This window comes from Podarcis pityusensis, assembly GCF_964106645.2.
Source record: "Podarcis pityusensis genome assembly, chromosome: 18".
Taxonomy (NCBI): Eukaryota; Metazoa; Chordata; class Lepidosauria; order Squamata; family Lacertidae; genus Podarcis; species Podarcis pityusensis.
The window spans coordinates 3992609-4014230 of NC_138043.1; the positions used below are offsets into that span (position 1 = coordinate 3992609).

The window sequence follows — 21622 nt, forward strand, 5'->3', positions numbered from 1 at the left end:
GATAAAAATCAATGACTTAAAATAAAATAAAATTGGATTTTAAAAAAAATTAAATCGGATTTTTTTTACTTAAATCGGATTTTTAAAATAAAATGCCTTTGGAGGAAAAACCTTTCTAAAGATAGTTTTCTATTTAAGTTACATTATAGTTGAAAGGCTATTCATCAGGAAATAAGGATTTTTAAAAAGTTTTTCATGTGTGCTAAAACTCAGTCTTAAGGTGTGTGGTTTTTTTTTAATTGTTTAACCACATCAGTTAATAAACATGGATACATACGCTATAATGTTATTGTTTTAGTTAAATAAATTGTTTAAATTGTTGTTAAGGAAATGATTATTTTTCTCCTTCCAATAAAGCACAGCAGAAACGTTGTCCAAATATAAACAGTTAACTTATTAAACCTCATAGTGGTTTCTTAGTAGTATATAACCAAATCAGTAATTTTCGATATAACCGTAAAAACTACTCTGAAAATTTATTATTCCAAAGATGAAACATTCGCCTGGTTGTAAATATTAAGATGATACCAGTAAGAATGAGTCTTTCTGTAAATAGAAAAAAAGATTTAAATCAAGTCTTACTGACTAGCCATTTAAATCTTGATTTAAATCCAATCCGCCCTGGTAGGAATCCTCTCGGTGCGAACCTTCCATCGACTGCTAACTGATGTGGGGCATTTGTAGGGCGCAGGGAAGCAGCTTTTGCTCTGGGCGTTCTGCTTTTGTGTTTGCATGACAGAAAGGACTGGGTAAGCAAAGGTGATCGGGTACTCGATGGGAAACACCAGATGGGGTGTGGTCCGGTGGGGGCTGAATCACTGGAACTGAATTCTCCTCCCACCATGGCCTAATCCTGGAAAGTTGCGGGCACCTCTTGATGTGGCTGATTGGCAGCGAGATCAGGGCAGGCAGGAGGAAGTGTGCTTTAAAAATAACCAGCAATTAACCGACGGGGGTTGGCTGCCAGGGCGTGTTTGCGATTGTCGCTACCTTAGGTGACTTTCCTCAAATAGCGAGAGAGAAAGGAACGGGCCGATTCGTGGTGGTCTCTGGGCAGCTCGGTCTCCTCTGGTGCCATTGGCGGTGTTAGAAACTCAGGTATACAAGCTAGGCGCCAAATGGCTCCTTAAACCAGGGTTGCAGTCGCCAAAATGTTGCATCAAGTAAAACAAGGGTCTTGTTTTTCAAAGGATGGACTGACTGTGATGGATTCTCAGCTAAACATCCGGTTTAACTGCATCCCACCTCCTGCCAACCTAGCAGTTCGAAAGCACGCCAGGGCAAGTAGATAAATAGGTACCACTGCGGCGGGAAGGTAAATGGCATTTCCATGCGCTCTGGTTTCCCACAGCCTTACAATGCAGGAGCATCCCTGGCAGATGACCACCCGCCCCGCCCCCCCGCCTCTGGTCTGATCCAGCACATTCTCTCTCCTTTTGAAACATTTTCTTCCCCCTTTATTTTTGCTGATCAGCTGGCGGGAAGGGAGTAGCAAGCAGTGGGTTTTCACGGTTGAGGAAGTGGTTTTTCGTTCGGAGCAGCTGGGCGGGAGGGCAGATCTTTCGGCTTAGCGCGGGTTGCATGTTAAAAAGGAGCGTTTTCCTCTCCGCTTCCGGCGCACCTGCGTCTGTGGGAAGCGCCGTAGGTTCCCCTGGCTCCACAAGATGGGCAAAGCTGGCATCGGGGCGGTTCGGCACCATGGCGGTGCTTGGCCACCGCTCTTTGGAAAGCTGCAGCTGGCAACCTCGGGGCCGAGGAGGTTACCCGGGGATGGGCCTTAGGCCCACTGGCAGAGTTCCTGCTCCGAAAGCCAAGGGCCCTCTGATTCCATCTCAATCTAAGCACAGAAAGGGGACAGACTTCTCTCTGCCTGAGGCCCTAAAGGTAAAGGGACCCCTGACCATTAGGTCCAGTCGTGGCCGACTCTGGGGTTGCGGCGCTCATCTCGCTTTATTGGCCGAGGGAGCCGGCGTACAGCTTCCGGGTCAGGTGGCCAGCAGGACTAAGCTGCTTCTGGCGAACCAGAGCAGCGCACGGAAACGCCGTTTACCTTCCCGCCAGAGTGGTACCTATTTATCTACTTGTACTTTGACGTGCTTTTGAACTGCTAGGTTGGCAGGAGCAGGGACCGAACAACGGGAGCTCACCCCGTCGCGGGGATTTAAACCACTGACCTTCTGATCGGCAAGTCCTAGGCTCTGTGGTTTAATCCACAGCGCCACCCGTGTCCCTGCCTGAGGCCCTAGAGAGAGTTAAACTGCGGAACTCCCTCCCACTGGACGCAATGGTGACCGCCAATTTGGATGGCTTTAAAAGAAGATTGGGCAAATTCATGGAGGAGAAGAGGGCTATGGAGGGCTGCTTGCCACTCTGGCTGTGCTCTGTCTCTTCCCTCGAGAGTGGTTTGGGTTCCCAGTTTCCGGAAATCCCAGGAGAGGAGAGAGCTGCTCTCGTGCCCAGATCTTGCTCGTCGGTTTCCCCAAAATGGCATCAAAGCTCGCCAGCTGTGCTGCCCGGTGCAGGAAATCCACCGGCGCAGTATTCCTGATCAGGAGCCATTCAGCTAGGGACTATTTTTAAAGAGAGCTGGGATTTCCAGGAAGTCAGATCTCATCGCCCAGGAACGCATTCTGCGGGTTTTCTGTCCTGACATGGAATCGGTAGTCACAGCCAGTCAGAGATGTGTGGCTACAACATCCCAGATAAGATCTGACTGCGGGCCGTACTTATCAGCCAGCGGAAATCTTCCCGGAGGCTCTGTGTCATCCAAGGCTGGGTCGCAGAGTTTGCAAATGCCATTTTGCATCTTCGGGGGACCTCTAGTAGAAACTCACGAAAGAGCAAAAAGCTCATCTTTGAGCAGCTAACCCGGAATCAAGCAGCGGCGAGCCAGCGAACCTTGCGCTGGTAAAAAAATTTGCTCCTCTGCAAATGCAGAAGTTGCCTTGAGGAAGTCGGAGTTAAAAGGCTTGTCATGTTTGAAAGTTGCTTGCCTGCTTGTTTGTCGTCTTTTCCTAGCATTTTTGGAGTTTGGAGAGGCAGCCTCTGTGGTTTTTCCTCTGCAGTCAAATTTTGAGTGGAAATCTGGTTGCTGATCTCCTGGCTGGTTGGCTTAAAACAGGCATAGGCAAACTCGGCCCTCCCGATGTTTTGGGACTACAACTCCCATCATCCCTAGCTAACAGGACCAGTGGTCAGGGATGATGGGAACTGTAATCTCAAAACATCGGGAGGGCCGAGTTTGTATATTGAAGAGTATTGTGTTGGTGAGCGATTCTCCTAGGTTCCTCTACTGACAGGGCCAGGGAGATGGAGGCAGTACGTTTTTGAGCACAATTCAAAGTGCTGGTGTTGACTTTTAAAGCCCTAAACGGCTTCGGCCCAGTATACCTGAGGGAGCGTCTCCACCCCCATCGTTCTGCCCGGACGCTGAGGTCCAGCGCCAAGGGCCTTCTGGCGGTTCCCTCATTGCGAGAAGCAAAGCTACAGGGAACCAGGCAGAGGGCCTTCTTGGTAGTGGCATCCGCCCTGTGGAACGCCCTCCCATCAGATGTCAAAGCGATAAACAACTACCTGACATTCAGAAGACATCTTAAGGCAGCCCTGTTCAGGGAAGTTTTTAATGTGTGATATTCTAGTGTATTTTTGGTTTCTGTGGAAGCTGCCCAGAGTGGCTGGGTACAAATAATAAATTATTATTATTATTATTATTATTATTATTATTATTTATTGATATTTTTATTGTCATTGTCCCATGCAGAACAGTGAAATTGAAAAACTACATAAAACATTCAAAAACCCCTAAAAACTCTGAAACCCCATTTTAAAATACACTATACTATAAAGACCCCTTATGCTGCGTTTAGAACCAGAATTGCATTTGTGTAGAAACTGTTTCTCAGGCGGCTAGTCCTGGCCTTTATAACCCTATACCTATACAGAGACCTTTTTCTCAAGCTGCTTTCTCAGCAAAAGGAGCGACCGGTGTGAGCTTGTCGCAGATGAGGACATTGTTGGCAGCGCTTGTAGGCTTGGGCACTGGTGGGTGATGGGTAAAAGCCACGTTGCCAGTTGAGGTTGCTCCTTTGCCCTTTGCGCGGGATTTAGAAAAGGGGGCACCCTCCTCACAGAATCACAGGATCTTAGCATCGGAAAGGGACCCACGAGGGTCATCCAGTCCAACCCCCTGCAATGCAGGGATCCCAGCAAAAGGACAGACGGCCACCCAACCTCTGCCTGCAACCTTTCGAGGGCATCCGTTTCGCCACTGAGCAGCTGTTGCTGCCTCAAAGTTCTTCTTAACGTTTATCCTTATATCCTGACCTATGAGTTCTTAGTCGCCCTCCCTGCAGACGCAGTTCTTAGCTGCAATGTATTATGCTTTTATTGCGTCTGTTTCATGGTTTATTGATTGCCCCCCCTTTCATAAAAGTGTATTTTTAGTTGGGTCTGCAAGACTTAGTTGGGTCTGCAAGACTTACTTCGGTGGAGACAGGAAGCTGCATTCTCCTGGGTCAGATCAATGGTCCATGTAGCTTGATATTGTCTGCACCGACTGGCAGCAGCCAGCAGGCTTGTGGGTGTGGGGTGCGTTTCGCAGCCTTACCTGGGATTGAGCTATCGCGGATCGGACCCTGCGGCCTTCTGCATGCAAAGCAGATGTTCCGGCACTGAGCAACGCTCCTTTCCCTAAAAACAAAGCAAGACGCTAGTCCTCATTACTCAGAATAAAGCACTGCTTTAAATAGGTACATAGAAAGATGCCTTGTGTTGAGTCAGAACTGGAGATGCCTGGGGTGTTGAACCCGGGGCTTTCTGTGTACGAAGCAGTGCTCTGTCACTGAGCCACAGCCCCTTCTACGTAGCAGTGCATGTGTGAACGCTCCCCCCTTCTTCCCATGTCCCCTGGGTGGGCCTAACCAGCCTCTCCCAGATGAAAGCTAGAAAATGTTCATTTGGGATTCCTACATGGTAGGAGGGTGTTTAGACTACATGACCCTCTTTGTTGACTTGGATGGAGAATAGAGAAGGTTGTGTGTTTAGAACCTATCCTTCTGTACAGAAGTGAGATTCTGCCTTCATTGCACCTACCCACTTTCCCCTCTGGCCCTGCCAGCCACTGGTATGTGCCCCCCCCAGTTGGGAATTCAGCCCTCAGCCTGAGAAAAAGTCCCCCAACCCTGCTGTATGCCCTGGCCTACCTCTCAGGGTTGTTGCGAGGAGGCAAGCAGGGGCAGGACCGTGGGTGACACACCTTGTGGAGGAAGGTTGGGGTATAAAAGAAGAACAGATAGAGATGAGCCCACCTGTCTTGGGTGCTTTAGTTGAGGTTCCTGCATTGGAAGGGGGTTCGCTGGAGGACCTCTGGGGGTCCCTTCCAACTCTGCAACTCTGTGATCCTCCCACAGGTGAGGCAAGTATTCCCTGTGCTGCATACTGCTGGCGAAGCACTAAAACTCCAGTTTCCCGCCAACCGCGTTCTCTGAAACGGCACGGCCCTTGGGGGAAGAGCTGTACCACGTGCATTTTCAGAACGTATAAATCACTACTCCCCACTCTGACCCTTTGGGTTCGCAGCATGCTTTTTTTTTTTTTACCGTCGCTCTGCCTGTGGTCCCATCTATCAAGGCCGTCTGGGAGCTTATCAGCTCGGATAATTAAACGCTGCCTCTTTGGAAGCTGCTGGGCCACCCCTCTAATCGCACACTGGGCAATCGAATATTGCCCCAGAGGGATCGTATTTCGGTGTGCTGGTTAGGGAACGCTGGCTCAGCAAGAGTCTCGCTGCTCGGGAGGCTGACCGCTCCGTTTGCACGGCCGTAGAAACATTTCGGGCGTTCAGGAAGCATCCCTGCCTTCGTTCGGGGTGGCTAAAGCAAAAAGGGATTTCAGAGAGCTCCAAAAGGAGCTCGCCGAACTGAGCAAAATGGGCAGAGGTTTTCAACCTTTTTGAGTCCACGGCTCCCTTGACCAAATACATTCTTTTTCTGCAGCACCTCTGTCTGGCTCAGGAGCCCAGTTATGTTCCCCCCCCCTCCCCTGCCGAGCTGGCAGCCCCTCACCCTTTTCCGAATACCCTCCCTTGTGGAGTGTTCCCTCTGAGGAGATTTCACCTCCCATATCCAAGAATCTCTTGAGGAGTCTGCTGATTCTCCAGAGAGGAGGAGGCGTGTTCTGCTCTCTACTTATTCTGCTCCAGCACCAAGTCAGTCAGTCAGTCAGTGTCGGAGAGAGAGAGAGACTGTTAGAGATCGTGTGTAGAGATAAAGTTGCTGCTAAGAGCAGCTGCAGACACTCAGGGCAGTACAGCATTCATTTATGCTTAGACCTATTTAGCTCTGTATATAGTTGTATAATAGTTGTAGATAGAATAAAGAAGATATTCTACAGAGCTGCTCTCCGAGTTGTTTATATACTCTGCTAGAGTCTGCTGTACTCTGCTGTGCGACGACTGTCGTCTTGTGGGAGTGAATCCGGTGCTCACAACTCTAAGCTGTGAGTCCACAGCACTTTGACCTGTTCCTGTGCAGAAGGTGGTCTCTGGAAGTGCTACCCAGCTCGCCTAGCCCAGTCGGGGCTGAAGTGGATGAGTCCAGTTGGTGGCACTGGCTCAAGGGCGATGCTGACACCCTCGGCCTCCTCTCCCGTCTCCTTGGGAGTCCTCAGGGCAGCCGCTGCTGCCGCCCCTGGTCTCTGAGCTTCGCCCAAAGAGAGGTGCCTCCTTGTACTGTCCCACAGGGGCCTGGGAAGATGATTTTCCCGAGTCTTAGTGGCCCAATGGAGACAGGCCAGAGGCCAGCACCTTACCTTGGAGGGCAGCAGTGGGCGCTGCCAGGCCTGCAGGGAGAAAGGCTCCAACTCAGCACTGGGCACTCAGCTCCCAGGCAGGCCTTTCACACAGCAAGCCCAAGAAACGCCAGCGTGGTGCCTCCCTGTTCGCCCGGCCTCCCACTTGTCTGCCCATTCCCAACAGCAAGAGCTGGCGGACTGGGCTCCCTTGCCCACTTGCTTGCTTGCTTGCTTACTCCGAGGCCACCTCAGCCCCTGGCACCCAGCACCCCCTGGCCAGCCCCAGAGGCACCATTCGCACAGGGAGCTTGCAGCCAGGGCTGCTGCAACGAACAGCCGTGCCAGCCTTTGAGAGGCAGAGACGTCAGAGGGCATCAGAGGAAGGAAAGAGGGACAGAGGCCAGTGTTGCCCGTGGCACCCCTGACCATCATTTTAGGCACCCTAGGGTGCCACGGCACAAAGGTTGAAAGCCACTGGCCTTCACAGTTCAGAGTGAGGTTGGGGCAAGTGTGTCTGTGTGTGCCCGTGTCTGTGTATCTGTACTAGTGCTGGCTGACCCAGGAGCCTTGGATTGATGAAGATTTCTGCCCAGTGTGTGGCAGTTGCAGAAAAAAAGGAAATTCCACACTAGGGATCAGTAGGAAAGGAACTGAAAGTAAAAGCGCTGATGTCATTAATGCCCTTATACAAGCTTGGGGCACAACCGTGTTTGGAATGCCGCGGGCCGTTCTGGTCCTCTCTCCTCAAAAGGGATATTGCAGAGTCGGAAAAGGTTCCGAAAAGGGCAGCCGAGATTGCAGCGTTTGGGACTTGGTAGTTTCGCAGGAGGGCAAGGATGACGTTTATAAAATTATAAAGGGCATCCGATTTATCGGGATGGGTAAATGTCCTTTTTCACGCAGTGCAGAGTTAAACTGCGGAACTCCCTCCGCAGGAGGCAAGGACAGCCGCCAACCTGAATGGCTTTAAAAGAGAATTGGGCAAATTCACGGGGGAGAGAATTATTCAGAATGCATCTGGAGTATAGAAGGAAGTGATAGTTCTGTGCTGCGGACTCCTGGAAGCTCCCGTGGCAAGCAAGACCTTTTCTCCAAACAATGGGTTATTTTCTTTTTATTCTCTTTCCCCTCTGCCCCGAATGCTGACACGCTGCACGCAGGGGCAAGCTTGCTAATGTCTCCTGTCGTCTTTGGCAAAAGTAGAATAAATTGCACGAATTGGATCGGCTTGCTTAAGCTGTGCAGGTCAAAGCAAAATCCCACTCGCCTCAGCTTCAGAAACTTGGTCTACCACGAGATTCTGACATTTCCCCCGGCTGTTGCTGATAATATACTTTCTCGGTTCCCTTTCCAGCTTGAGGGCTAGAAACTTGAAATGGAATTTTTATTTGCCCCCCCACCCCACCCCTCGCTGCTGTTCTGGAATTTCTCTGCTCCGCTCGCCTCCGGTATAACCAGGCAAACTTTCTCTTTCTCAACCGGAGTGAGTGTTCTCTGTTGAAGGAAGCTTCACCCTAAATTGGAAATCTTAAGTATTCCAGGAGCGGGTGGCAAAGCAGATAATAACAGGGAGGTCTCTTTTTCTTTTCTCTCTCTCCCTCTGCGCTATTGATTTTATACTCTTCATAATAAGTTACCCTTCGTAAAACGTAAGTAAAGGAAGCCCGGCTTAAGCTGCTCTTACGGGAATCGCCGGCTGCAGATTTCCTATCAAAAGCTCTTGCAAAGTTGGGAAAAGGAGGGGGGGAAGGGGAAGGAGGGGCAAACCCGTATTAAAAAGTAGAAGTAGTGGCTGAAAAAAGAGAAATAGACTCCATCGCAGGTGTAGAGATAAATAATTGCAAGGACCAAGAATCCGCCTCGTTCCACTTTTCTGACCATCTCAAGTTGCTGAGAAATTCACAAATACGAAAAGTAACAGGCCTACCCCAGTCGCCTTTTGCACCTGCCCTTTTCAGGTATGCTGCCATGGAACACAGAAGCTCCATTGGATCAGCACGGCTCTGTGGCAGAACATCTGCTATGCGTACAGAAGGCCCCAGCTCCAATCCTTGGCCTCTCCAGGCAGGGCTGGGAGAGACTCCCGGTCTGCAAGAGAGGAGAGCCCCTGCCTGCCGTGTTGACAGTATTGGCCTCAGTGGACGTGGGTGGCACTGTGGTCTAAACCACTGAGCCTCTTGGGCTTGCTGATCGGAAGGTTGGCAGTTTGAATCCCCGCAATGACGGGGTGAGATCCCGTTACTCTGTCCCAGCTCCTGCCAACCTAGCAGTTTGAAAGCACACCAGTGCAAGTAGATCAATAGGTACCGCTGCGGCGGGAAGGCAAACGGCGTTTCCATGCGCTCTGGTTTCCGTCACGGTGTCCTGTTGCACCAGAAGCGGTTTAGTCCTGATGGCCACATGACCAGGAAAGCTGTCTGCGGACAAACACCGGCTCCCTTGGCCTGAAAGCGAGATGAGCGCCGCAACCCCAGAGTCGCCTTTGACTGGGCTTAACCATCCAGGGGTTCTATACCCTTTACCTTTTTACAATGGAACAATAAGTCTGGTTCCTGCATTTATAGAGCTACCCCCCCCCCCAGCAGAAGGACTCTAGGAAGCCAGTGGACTCTCCTTTAGTGGTTTGGCCTGGCTGGAACATGTTTTCGAACTCTTTGTTGGCTTGGATCAGGGTCAGCAAACCTTTTCAGCAGGGGGCCGGTCCACTGTCCCTTAGACCTTGTGTGGGGCCCGACTATATTTTGAAAAGAAAAAAAAATGAATGAATTCCTATACCCCACAAATAACCCAGAGATCCATTTTAAATAAAAGGACACATTCTACTCATGTAAAAACACGCTGATTCCCGGGCTGTCTGCGGGCTGGATTGAGAAGGTGATTTGGCCTCATCCGGCCCACGAGCCTTAGGTTGCCTACCCCTGGCTTGGATGGAGGATAGAGAAGTTTGTGTGTTTAGAAACAAGCCTACCTTACAAAAGTAAGATCGGCCTTCATTGCACCTACTCACTTTCCCCTCTGGCCCTGCCAGCCACTGATATGTGGCCCGCCTGGTGCAGAATGTGGCCCTCAGCCTGAGAATAAGTCATCCCACCCCTCCTCTCTGTCCTACCTCTCAGGGTTGTTGCGAGGAGGCAAGCAGGGGCAGGACCGTGTGTGACACCCCTTGTGGAGGAAGGTTGGGGTATAAAAGAAGAAGAGATAAAGAGATGGGCCACCTGCCTTGGATTCTTTAGTTGAAGTTCCTAGGACCTCGTACCTATGGGACCGCCTCTCCCGGTAGGCCCCACGGAGAGCCTCAAGGTCCATAAATAGCAACACCCTAGTGGTCCCGGGCCCTAAGGAAGTCAGATTAGCTTCAACCAGAGCCAGGGCCTTTTCAACACTGGCCCCGGCTGGTGGAACGCTCTGCCTCATGAGACCAGGGCCCTGCAGGATCTGATTTCTTTCTGCAGGGCCTGTAAGACAGAGTTGTTCCGCCTGGCCTTTGGCTTGGAGCCATTTTGATTCCCTCCCCCTCTTTCTTTTTCCTTTCTCCTCCTGTGAGGAGGCTGCATTTTAATATTTTAATATTTCAATATTTTAATGTTGTATTTTAATCTTGTTTTTAAGTTGTATTCATTAAACTTGTTTTTATTATTGCTTGTTAGCTGCCCTGAGCCCAGCCTTGGCTGGGGAGGGCGGGGTATAAATAAAAATTATTATTATTGCAAGGGGGTTGGGCTGGATGACCTTTGGGGGTCCCTCCCAGCTTGACAGTTCTGTGATCCTATCAAAGGCACCACCGCCTGGCCGTCTTTGAGAGGGGGAGAATCTACCGCAAGTCCGAGTTCACCCTTCTCGAACCCCCGTCTGTACAGAGAGATATTTCTCTTTCCACTTCTTCATCCTGCATGAATTATGCAGAATGATTACCTCCATACGGCGGTTTTGCATAATCTATTCAAAGGGTGGCTCTTCTCCTGGGAACTGGGAACCCCGTTTTCAAAACAGGAAAAGATAAAAAAGAACGGGCCTTCTCTCTTGTGAGATTTCACGCCACAGGTATATCGTCCCAGCGGCTTGAGGGCTAGAAACTTGAGGATTTTTTTTTTAATGCTCAGATTTCTGCCCCCGCCCATCCGACGATGCCGAATTCTACCTCCATTCTATCTTCTACACCGTGGCGTCTCCAGATTTTATTTTTTTGAAGGGGACTGCAGAGCAGTTGACGGGAAAGACCCCGCGATTCTGAGAGAGCTGCTGCCAGAGCATGCGGCAAATTGGGGAGGGACTTTCTGCCGCCCTCCTCCAGGGCCTCTTTCCTTGCTGCCGCCAAAGGGAACACGAAGAATAGCATATGGACCCTTTCAGTTCTTCTTTTTTCCCCAATTTTTAAAATTAATTTTCCAGATTTTTTTTTAAACAAACAAACAAACGTAAATCTCAACCGTATTTAAACCAAACTTAATAACATTGTTACATGACTTCCCTGTATCCCCCTTTTTGAATTTCAGTGTATATCATTTTAACGGTTTTCCAAAACCTATATTCTTAAAAAATTAACTTAATCGCTTAACATCTTTCTTTCTTTGCAGTTCAGCATTAAACATATTAATTCGTCACATTACGTATTTAAATCCTAAGCCTGTCTGTTATTTGCAAGCTTTTCCAATTAGTTTGGACCCTTTCAGTTCTTATAAAGTGTCCATATCGCTCAGTCTGCAGAGCACGAGGCTCTTGGTCTCCGGGTTGTGGGTTTGAGTCCCGCGCCGGGTGAAAGATTCTTGCATCGCAGGGGGTCAGAATAGAGGACCTCCGGGTCCTTTCCAGCGCTACAAGTTCTGTGGTTCTAAAGTACAGTGGTACCTCGGGTTAAGTACTTAATTCGTTCCAGAGGTCCGTTCTTAACCTGAAACTGTTCTTAACCTGAAGCACCACTTTAGTTAATGGGGCCTCCTGCTGCTGCCGCACCGCCGGAGCACGATTTCTGTTCTCATCCTGAAGCAAAGTTCTTAACCTGAGGTACTATTTCTGGGTTAGCGGAGTCTGTAACCTAAAGCGTATGTAACCTGAAGCGTATGTAACCCGAGGTACCACTGTAATGAGAAAGGACATCGGCGGCCCCAGCAGCTGGGAACGGCTGGACGTCTTTCAAGAGCACAGACTGACACCTTTTAAACAGCTACTATCTTTTAGCTGCGTTCTTTTAACAGCGTCGTAAAAAAGGAGATGGCTTTGCTCGTAAAGGACAAGCCATGTGTCGCTCGCTTAGGAAGAAAGCCAAGCGAGAGATTTAAAGCTTCCCAAACCTTAAATTATTCTGTGTCTTCCACCTCTCTCTCTCCCGCTTTCCCAGCTCCAATTCCAGTCCGGTAGAGCCCGAGACACTCACTCTTGGGGTTGTGGGTTCGAGCCCCGTGTTAGGCAAAAGGTTCCTGCATTGCAGGGGGTTGGACTGGATGACCCTCGGTGCCCCTTCTGCCTCGACAGTTCGGCAATACTATGGCTGCGGCTTCTGCAAACTTCCTAGATTTTGCTTGCAGGGTGCCTTGAAGCGGGAAAGGCTGAGAGTTGGCATAGGACTCTGGGCACAGTGCTAAGCTGGGGGTGCATGTGTTTCACACAGTGAGTGGGGGGACGGGGGACGGGACGGTGACTTCCAGACGGCCTTCTTCAGTGCATGAACCAAGGCACAATGGAAACACCATATTTTTCACTCTATAAGACGCACCAGACCACAAGACGCACCTAGTTTTTGGAGGAGGAAAACAAGAAAAAAAATATTCTGAATCTCAGAAGCCAGAACAGCAAGAGGGATCGCTGCGCAGTGAAAGCAGCAATCCCTCTTGCTGTTCTGGCTTCTGGGATAGCTGCACAGCCTGCATTCGCCCCATAAGACGCACACACATTTCCCCTTGCTTTTTAGGAGGGAAAAAGTCTTATAGAGCAAAAAATACGGTAATCACTTTCCTACACAGGTGAGAGGAGTGGACCTGTAGAAAATCAGGCTAGCTGGCTCTCAGGAAGGCTTGTCCTGTTGAGCCAAGCTGGAAGGCGTATTCCCTCCTGGGGGCCAGAATCCGTTAGCAGTGATCTGTCGGGGGCCGCATGCCATGGGGATGAAACCACTTAGTGGGGAAGAGGCAAAAGTTTGTGACATTAACTCTCTCTCTCTGTCTGTCTTTGACACCTCATTTTTTCAGTATTAGAAACTCAGATATATAAACTACAGTGGTACCCCGCAAGACGAACGCCTCGCAAGACGGAAAACCCGCTAGACGAAAGGGTTTTCCGTTTTGGAGGCGCTTCGCAAAACGAATTTCCCTATGGGCTTGCTTCGCAAGACGACAGCCCATAGGGAAATCTCCGGGACAGCGGGGAAGCGCAGCGCGTCTTCCCCACTGTCCTCGGACCTCCTCCCGCCGCCCGGCTTCGGAACGAATCTCCGATGCCGGGCGGGGGGGGAACGCCTCCTCCCGCCGCCCGGCATCGGAACGAATCTCCGATGCCGGGGGGGGGGGAACGCCTCCTCCCGCCGCCCGGCATCGGAACGAATCTCCGATGCCGGGCGGGGGGGGAATGCCTCCTCCCGCCGCCCGGCATCGGAACGAAGCTCCGATGCCGGGCGGGGGGGGGGACACGCCTCCTCCCGCCGCCCGGCATCGGAACGAAGCTCCGATGCCGGGCGGGGGGGCGGGGACACCTTGTCCCGCCGCCCAGCTTCGGATGGCTTTCCTGAAGACTTGGGGTGGGAGGAGGGTTTTCCTTCCCACCGCCAACATTCAGAATGCTGTTCTGAATGTTGGCGGTGGGGAGGAAAAACCCTCCTCCCACGCAAGCCCCGGGAACAGAGGGAAAGCGCTGCGCGCCTTCCCCTCTGTTCCCGTACCTGTCCTGAAGGCTTGCGGTGGGGAGAAAAGCCCTTCTCCGCACCGCCAGCCTGGCAAGCGGTTTCCCTAGGAACGCATTAATTGATTTTCAATGCATTCCTATGGGAAACCGTGCTTCGCAAGACGAAAAACTCGCAAGAAGAAAAAACTTGCGGAACGAATTAATTTCGTCTTGCGAGGCACCACTGTAATCGCCAAATGGCACCTTAAAACCTAGGTTGCACTCGCCACAATGGAAAGTCCAGGCGCCGTTTCTTTTTTACAATGAGATTTCTTATTACTATTCATTTCTATACCGCTTTATAGTTTAAAGAAAGCAGGTGACAACACATTAAGACGCCAAATAAAACAATCCAGAATGAACAAATTCAGGCTTCAGTTAAGTATTTCAGATCCTTCTCTAAGCGACATTTTGCTTTCTTCCCTATTTACCGTATTTTTTGCACCATAACACTCACTTTTTTCCTCCTAGAAAGTAAGGGGAAATGTCTGTGCGTGTTATGGAGGAAATGCCTACGGGTGGCATGCCTACGGATTTTCCTCCTCTAAAAACTACGTGCGTGTTATGGTCGGGTGCGTGTTATAGAGCGAAAAATACGGTATTTACCTACTTAGTTTATAGATCTGCCCCATGGCAGAAGGACTCTAGGAAGGCAGTGGGGTGTAGTGGTTAGAGGGTCAGACTAGGACCTAGGAGATGATGGTTGAAATCCCCACTCCGTCAGGAAGCTCACAGGGTGACCTTGGAAACAGTCGCAGCCTCCTGACCTACCTCACGGGGTTGTTTTAGGGATTAACTTGGGGGGGGGTGAACCATGGAGAAAAAGGTGGGAGATTAATGCAAGGAACAAACTCTTCTGCTGCCCTGCTTCAGAAAGCTGGAGGGGCCAGCCAGATGGAGATGTCAGTAGCCAGCCGGGCGTCCAGAGATCTCCATGGGGTTGCAATTGGATCTGCGCCACTTGCAAAACGCGCCTAGGAGATTTCGAACACTGTAGTCCAGCGACAGCTGGGGACCCAAGTCTGAGAAACACTGCCTGCGGTATTTTGTTGTCCACTGTGACGACAGGGTGCTGGACTCGGTCTCAATTCTTTTTGTTGTTTAGTCGTGTCCGCCTCTTCGTGACCCCCTGGACCAGAGCACGCCAGGCCCTCCTGTCTTCCACTGCCTCCCACAGTTTGGTCAAACTCATGCTGGTAGCTTCGAGAACACTGTTCCACCATCTCGTCCTCTGTCATCCCCTTCTCCTTGTGCCCTCACATCTTTCCCAACATCAGGGTCTTTTCCAGGGAGTCTTCTCTTCTCATCAGGTGGCCAAAGTCTTGGCGCCTCAGCTTCAGGATCTGTCCTCCCAGTGAGCACTCAGGGCTGATTTCCTTCCGAATGGAGAGGTTTGATCTTCTTGCAGTCCATGGGACTCTCAAGAGTCTCCTCCAGCATCATAATTCAAAATCATTCTTCGGCTTTCTTTATGGTCCAGCTTTCACTTCATACATCACTGGCTTGGCCTTTTTAAAGGTGAGCCGTTCGTCTGGAATGGAAGTTGTTAATGGTGAGAGTTCACAGCAGAGTTCCTGCAAATCTTCGGGTACCTTTGGCTGCCCTCGTGCAGCTGGTTTCTCTTTCCGTTTGTCGCAGACAGAAGGGGAAACCCGGCTTGCGAAATCAGTCCCGACGACGTAGCTTTGTCGCTTTCCAAGGAATTCCAGGCATCTTAGACCTCAAGGCAGAGGTGGTGGCAGCAGCTGATCTGTGAAACCGGCTGTTCCCCAGGCCACAGACTCTTGCCTCAGAGCTCTGGCGCATCATGCGGAGTTGTTCCCAGGCCCTGTGGTGCAAGACCCTTATCTGAACATCAGGAGAGTGTCAGCATCGCCCTTGAGCCAGTGCCACCAACTGGACTCACACACTTCAGCCCCAACTGGGCTAGGCGAGCTGGGTAGCACTTCCAGAGACCACCTTCTGCACAGGAACAGGTCAAAGTGCTGTGGACTCACAGCTTAGAGTTGTGAGCACCGGATTCACTCCCACAAGACGACAGTCATCACACAGCAGAGTATAGCAGAGTATAGCAGAGCATAAACGACTCGGAGAGCAGCTCTGTAGAATATCTTCTTTTATTCTATCTACAACTATAATACACAACCATGTACAAAAGCATCCATTCTTCGGCGATCGGCCTTCTTTATGGTCCAGCTCTCACTTCCATACATCACTACTGGGAAAACCATAGCTTTAACTATACGGCAAGGTGATGTCTCTGCTTTTTAAGATGCTGCCTAGGTTTGTCATTGCTTTTCTCCCAAGAAGCAGGCATCTTTTAATTTCGTGGCTGCTGTCACCATCTGCAGTGATCATGGCTCTGATATTGGTAAGATCAGACAGTTTGCAAAACGGAGCTCACATCCCACATGAGAGGACTCACGTTACAGGACAATAAAGCGTCTTTAACGCCTGCCTTTCTTCCTCCTTCCTTCGCTACTTTAGGGCATGTTGCAGCGAGGAGGGTGCCGGTGAAGCCTCTCGCTCTCCTTTCCTCCTCCACTGCGCAGCAATCGGGACCGCTCGTTTCATCAACAGCTTCCTCCATGAGGTGGCAAGAAGCCTGATGCCCTCTTCGGCCCTCACCATGGATGGCGGGAAAAGCTTCCACCCGCCTTGCACACACCAGCAGCCGGTCAACATGTTTTGCGGGGTGCCCACCCTGCCGGCCCAACTAAGCATGCCCACCCTAGAGGTGAGTAATCATAAGAATACTAATACAGTGGTGCCTCGCAAGACGAAATTAATTCGTTCCGCGAGTTTTGTCGTCTCGCGATTTTTTTCGTCTTGCGAAGCACGGTGTCGGGAAAGTTTTGGAAAAGCTTCAAAAATCACCAAAGTCCTCAAAAACCTCAAAAAAGGCCACCACACGGCGTTCTATGAGTTGCTCCTCGAAGTCAAGTCGCAACTGTATTAACGGTGTTAAGAAAAAGGAAACAAACTTGCAAGACGTTTCCGTCTTGCGAAGCAAGCCCATAGGGAAAATCGTCTTGCGAAGCAGCTCAAAAAACCCTTTCGTCTAGCGAGTTTTTTGTCTTGCGAGGCATTCGTCTTGCGAGGTACCACTGTAATACTAATAATTTATTATTTATACCCTGCCCATCTGATTGGGTGTCCCCAGCTACTCTGGGTGGCTCCCAAGAGAATATTAAAAACACAATAAAGCCTCAAATATTTCAAACCTTCCTAAACAGGACTGCCTTCAGAGGTCTTCTCAAAGTCAGATAGTTGTTTATTTCCTTGACATCTGTTGGGAGGGCATTCCACAGGGCAGGTGCCACCACCGAGAAGGCCCTCTGCCTGGTTCCCTGTAACCTCACTTCTCGCAGAGAGGGAACCGCCAGAAGGCCCTCGGCGCTGGACCTCAGTGTCTGGGCTGGACGATGGGGGTGGAGACGCTCCTTCAGGTATACTGGGCTGAGGCCATTTAGGGAAGGGTCTCCTCGCAAGCAACGAGGACTCTCTCCCGCCACATCCGGATTTCAATCCACATTCGTACCTTGGATCCCGAACACCTTCGAACTTGGACGTTTTGGCTCCTGAACCCCGCAAACCCGGAAGTGACTGTTCCGGTTTGTGAACCTTCCTTTGGGACCCGAACGCCCGGCGGGGCTTCCGATTGGCTGCAGGACCTTCCTGCAGCTAATCGGAAGCCGCGATTTGGTTTCTGAACGTTTTGGAAGTTGAGCAGACTTCTGGAACAGATTCCGTCCGAGGTACAACTGTATTTATTTATTGGGGGTGGGGTGGGTTCTCAGGGTTGGAGACCTCAGGCCTGGGTCCAAAGACAGCCCTCCATGCCTCTTATCAGGTTCCCTGAACTCGCTCCCCAAAACATGCACCTCAGTGGCCTTGCCTTGCACCCTTCTTGAGTGTTTTTGCATCTCCGTCAGGGCTGCATCCAACTAAGTTCTACTTGTGAGTAGACCCACTGAAATGACGGGGAACCAGAGTTAATAATAATAATAATAATAATAATAATAATAATAATAACAAATTTTTATTTATACCCTGCCCTCCCCAGCCAAGACCGGGCTCAGGGCGGCTAACAACCAATAATAAAAACAAGTTGATTAAAATACAATTTAAAAGATTAAGATACAACATTAAAACAATTAGGGAGCAATCTCTTCATAGGAGGAGAAAGGAAAAAGAAAGAGGGGGGAGGGAAGCAAACTTATTCTGAGCCAAAGGCCAGGCAGAACAACTCTGTCCTGCGGAAAGAAATCAGATCCCGCAGGGCCCTGGTCTCAAGAGACAGAGCATTCCACCAGGCCGGAGCCAGTGTTGAGAAGGCCCTGGCTCTGGTTGAGGCTAATCTAACTTCCTTAGGGCCCGGGACCTCTAGGGTGTTGCTATATATGGACCATAAGGTCCTCCGTGGGGCATACCGGGAGAGGCGGTCCCGTAGGTACGAGGATCCTAGGCTGTGAAGGGCTTTAAAAGTCAAAACCAGCACCTTAAATCTGACCCTGTACTCCACCGGGAGCCAGTGCAGCTTGAAAAGCACTGGGTGAATATGCTCCCATGGCAGAGACCCCGTGAGGAGCCTCGCTGCAGCATTCTGCACCCGCTGGAGTTTCTGGGACAGCTTCAAGGGCAGCCCCGAGTAGAGCGAATTACAGTAGTCAAGCCTGGAGGTGACCATCGCATGGTTAGTCATGCCCGTCCATTTCAACATCTCTGACGTGGGTACAGCCCTCAGTAACTGCTGCTAAGTTACGCGTTGTGTGTTTGAGTCGTCCTTGTTATGAGCGACCCGTTACTGAATCTGCCTCTTTTGTAGTTTCAGAATTCTGCTTCCAGTTGGTGGACTCAAGCGCCCTATTCATCGGCTTCGTATTCGGCGCCATCTTTCCTGAGCGACAACCAGTAAGTGCCACGCTGCGGGAGAGGTACTGGGTATCACGATTTTATTGGCGAAGCTTCGGTGCGCGAAATAAAAGAGTTCGGCCATGTGATGCGCGTAGACATCAGCTCTTTTGAACTGAATTTGTTTCCTGCTATAGAAAGTAGAAAAAGGACAGCAGTTCCTTCATTTGTCCTTGGCAAACTCTTTTAAAAGGAAAAGGAACACAAATGGTTTAGCAAAACAGAATCAGAGCCATAGCATTGGAATCAGAACCGTAGCATTGGAAGGGACCCCGATTACCGTATTTTTCGCTCTATAAGACGCACCAGACCACAAGACGCACCTAGTTTTTGGAGGAGGAAAACAAGAAAAAAAATATTCTGAATCCCAGAAGCCAGAACAGCAAGAGGGATCGCTGCGCAGCGAAAGCAGCAATCCCTCTTGCTGTTCTGGCTTCTGGGATAGCTGCGCAGCCTGCATTCGCTCCATAAGACGCACACACATTTCCCCTTACTTTTTAGGAGGGGAAAAGTGAGTCTTATAGAGCAAAAAATACGGTAATTGACAGCGACTCAGGACAAAATTCTTGGTGGCGAGAGCCGTTTTGATGATGGAAGAGACCTCCTGGGAAGGTGGCATGTTTGTAGAAAGAGCTTGGGGGTGCCAGCTGCCTGAAGTTTTTTTGCTGTGGTTCCTGCGTCGCATGGGGGTTGGGCTGGATGACCTTTGGGGATCCCTTCCAGCCTTACAGTTCCGTGATCTTGTGTGTGCGTGTGTGTGCATTGCCCCCTCCCCGATACGTTTCTGCGATCATATGCAGATTATACTGCCTTGCCAGGCAGAGAGTACGTTTTTATGGAGCAGGGGTGAGCGATCCTGTCTGACCTCCACCTGCCTGCCTTGGTATTTGCGAGCTGACGGCTGCTTCCCTTTTAAATTCTCGACCTTGCTTAATGGAGTTCAGGAAGCGCTGGCTCGGGGCGGGCTGAGCCGGTGTATATCATTTGGATGTCGTTTTTCCTGCGCTGTCCCCCTATTCTGCTGCACCGACATTGCTGCCTGGTTCACCACATACAGTGGAAGCGTCCTTATTCGTATCAGGCTACACCTTCCCATTTTAATTCACTATAGTCTACTTGGGCAGTGGATCTCAGGGGCCTCAGACATTCCCCTCCCTGATGTATTCTAAGCAGACATTAGGAGGACCCTGCGGGGACTTAGAACCCATTTACCTGCCCACAGACTGTCTCGCCAGAGTGGTGCATACTCTGGTTATCTCCCACTTGGACTACTGCAATGCATTCTCTGTGGGGCTACCTTTGAAGGTGACCCGGAAACAGCAACTAATCCAGAATGCGACAGCTAGACTGGGGACTGGGAGTGGCCGCCGAGACCATATAACACCGGTTCTGAAAGACCTACATTGGCTCCCAGGACGTTTCTGAGCACAATTCAAAGTGTTGGTGCTCGGCCCAGTATACCTGAAGGAACATCTCCACCCCCATCGTCCAGCCCGGACACTGAGATCCAGCTCCAAGGGCCTTCTGGTGGCTCCCTCCCTGCGGGAAGTGAGGTTACAGGGAACCAGGCAGTGGGCTTTCTCGGTGGTGGCACCCGCCCTGTGGAACGCCCTCCCACCAGATATCAAGGAAATAAAAAACGATCTGACTTTTAGAAGACATCTGAAGGCAGCCCTGTTTAGGGAAGTTTTTAATGTTTGATGTTTTATCGTGTTTTTCATATTCTGTTGGGAGCCGCCCAGAGTGGCTGGGGAAACCCAGCCGGATGGGCAGGGCATGTATGTATGTACAGTGGTACCTCGGGTTACACACGCTTCAGGTTACAGGTGCTTCAGGTTACAGACTCCGCTAACCCAAAAATAGTGCTTCAGGTTAAGAACTTTGCTTTAGGATGAGAACAGAAATTGTGCTCCGGCGGCGCGGCGGCAGCAGGGGGCCCCATTAGCTAAAGTGGTACCTCAGGTTAAGAACAGTTTCAGGTTAAGTACGGACCTCCGGAACGAATTAAGTACTTAACCTGAGGTACCACTGTATGTATGAATACATACATGCTGTGCCGGTGTCTGGGAATCCCTTCCAGCTGCACACCAGGTTTTGCAAACTCCCAACTCTTAAAAACATAGAAGCATGGAATTGTTGAATCGGAAGGGACCCCCAAAAACCATCTAGTCCAGCCCCCTGCAATGCAGGAACCACGGCTAAACGATCTGTGGCCGAATGATGGTCTTCTTTGAAACGCCCAACGAGCTCACCACTTTCCCAAAGAGCTGTTTCCACTGCCCTACAGCTCTCTCCCTCAGAAAGTTCTTCCTCATACTGAGTTGGGACGTCTTTCTTGACATTTTAATCCGTCAGTTCGGCACTCACCCTCTGGAGCGTCAGAAAGCAAGTTTGCTCCACCTTCCATGAGGTAGCCCTTCAGATGCGGGGTGTGGCATTCATATCAAAAGCCGGCCAGCAGAGCTGAAACGAAGACCTGGTCAACTTTTAACCTTTTAATCAGAAGGTCGGCGGTTCGAATCCCTGCGACAGGGTGAGCTCCCGTTGCTCGATCCCTGCTCCTGCCAACCTAGCAGTTCGAAAGCACGTCAAAGTGCAAGTAGATAAATAGGTACCGCTCCGGCGCGAAGGTGAACGGCGTTTTCCATGCGCTGCGCTGCTTCGCCAGAAGCGGCTTTATCCTGCTGGCCACATGACCCGGAAGCTGTACGCCGGCTCCCTCGGCCAGTAAAGCGAGGTGAGCGCCACAACCCCAGAGTCGGTCACGACTGGACCTAATGGTCAGGGGCCCCTTTACCTTTACTTTACCTCAGAAGTTGAACGGAATGTGTTCCAGAAGTTGGCTCTTGCAGCCAATCGGAAGCTGCGGAAGTCGCGTCGGATGTTCGGGTTCCAAATAACATTCGTAAACTGGAACAGTCACTTCCGGGTTTGCGGTGTTCGGGAGCCAAAACATCTGAGTACCAAGGCGTTCAGGATCCGAGGTACGACTGTAATAATAATAATTTATTATTTATACCCCGCCCATCTGGCTGGGCTTCCCCAGCCA

At 50.5% G+C, this 21622-nt stretch overlaps 1 protein-coding gene across 3 annotated transcripts in view; it reads left to right on the plus strand.

The window, feature by feature from the left end:
* SBNO2 (strawberry notch homolog 2) overlaps positions 1-21622 on the plus strand; it is a 108406-nt gene that overhangs the window by 13836 nt on the left and 72948 nt on the right. For all 3 annotated transcript variants that reach the window (XM_080988741.1, XM_080988739.1, XM_080988740.1), the window contains 2 exons: positions 16147-16396; positions 18488-18573. In XM_080988741.1, coding sequence (XP_080844867.1) covers positions 16268-16396; positions 18488-18573 — 215 coding nt within the window. In that variant the 5' untranslated portion in view covers positions 16147-16267. The remainder of the gene's footprint in view (positions 1-16146; positions 16397-18487; positions 18574-21622) is intronic.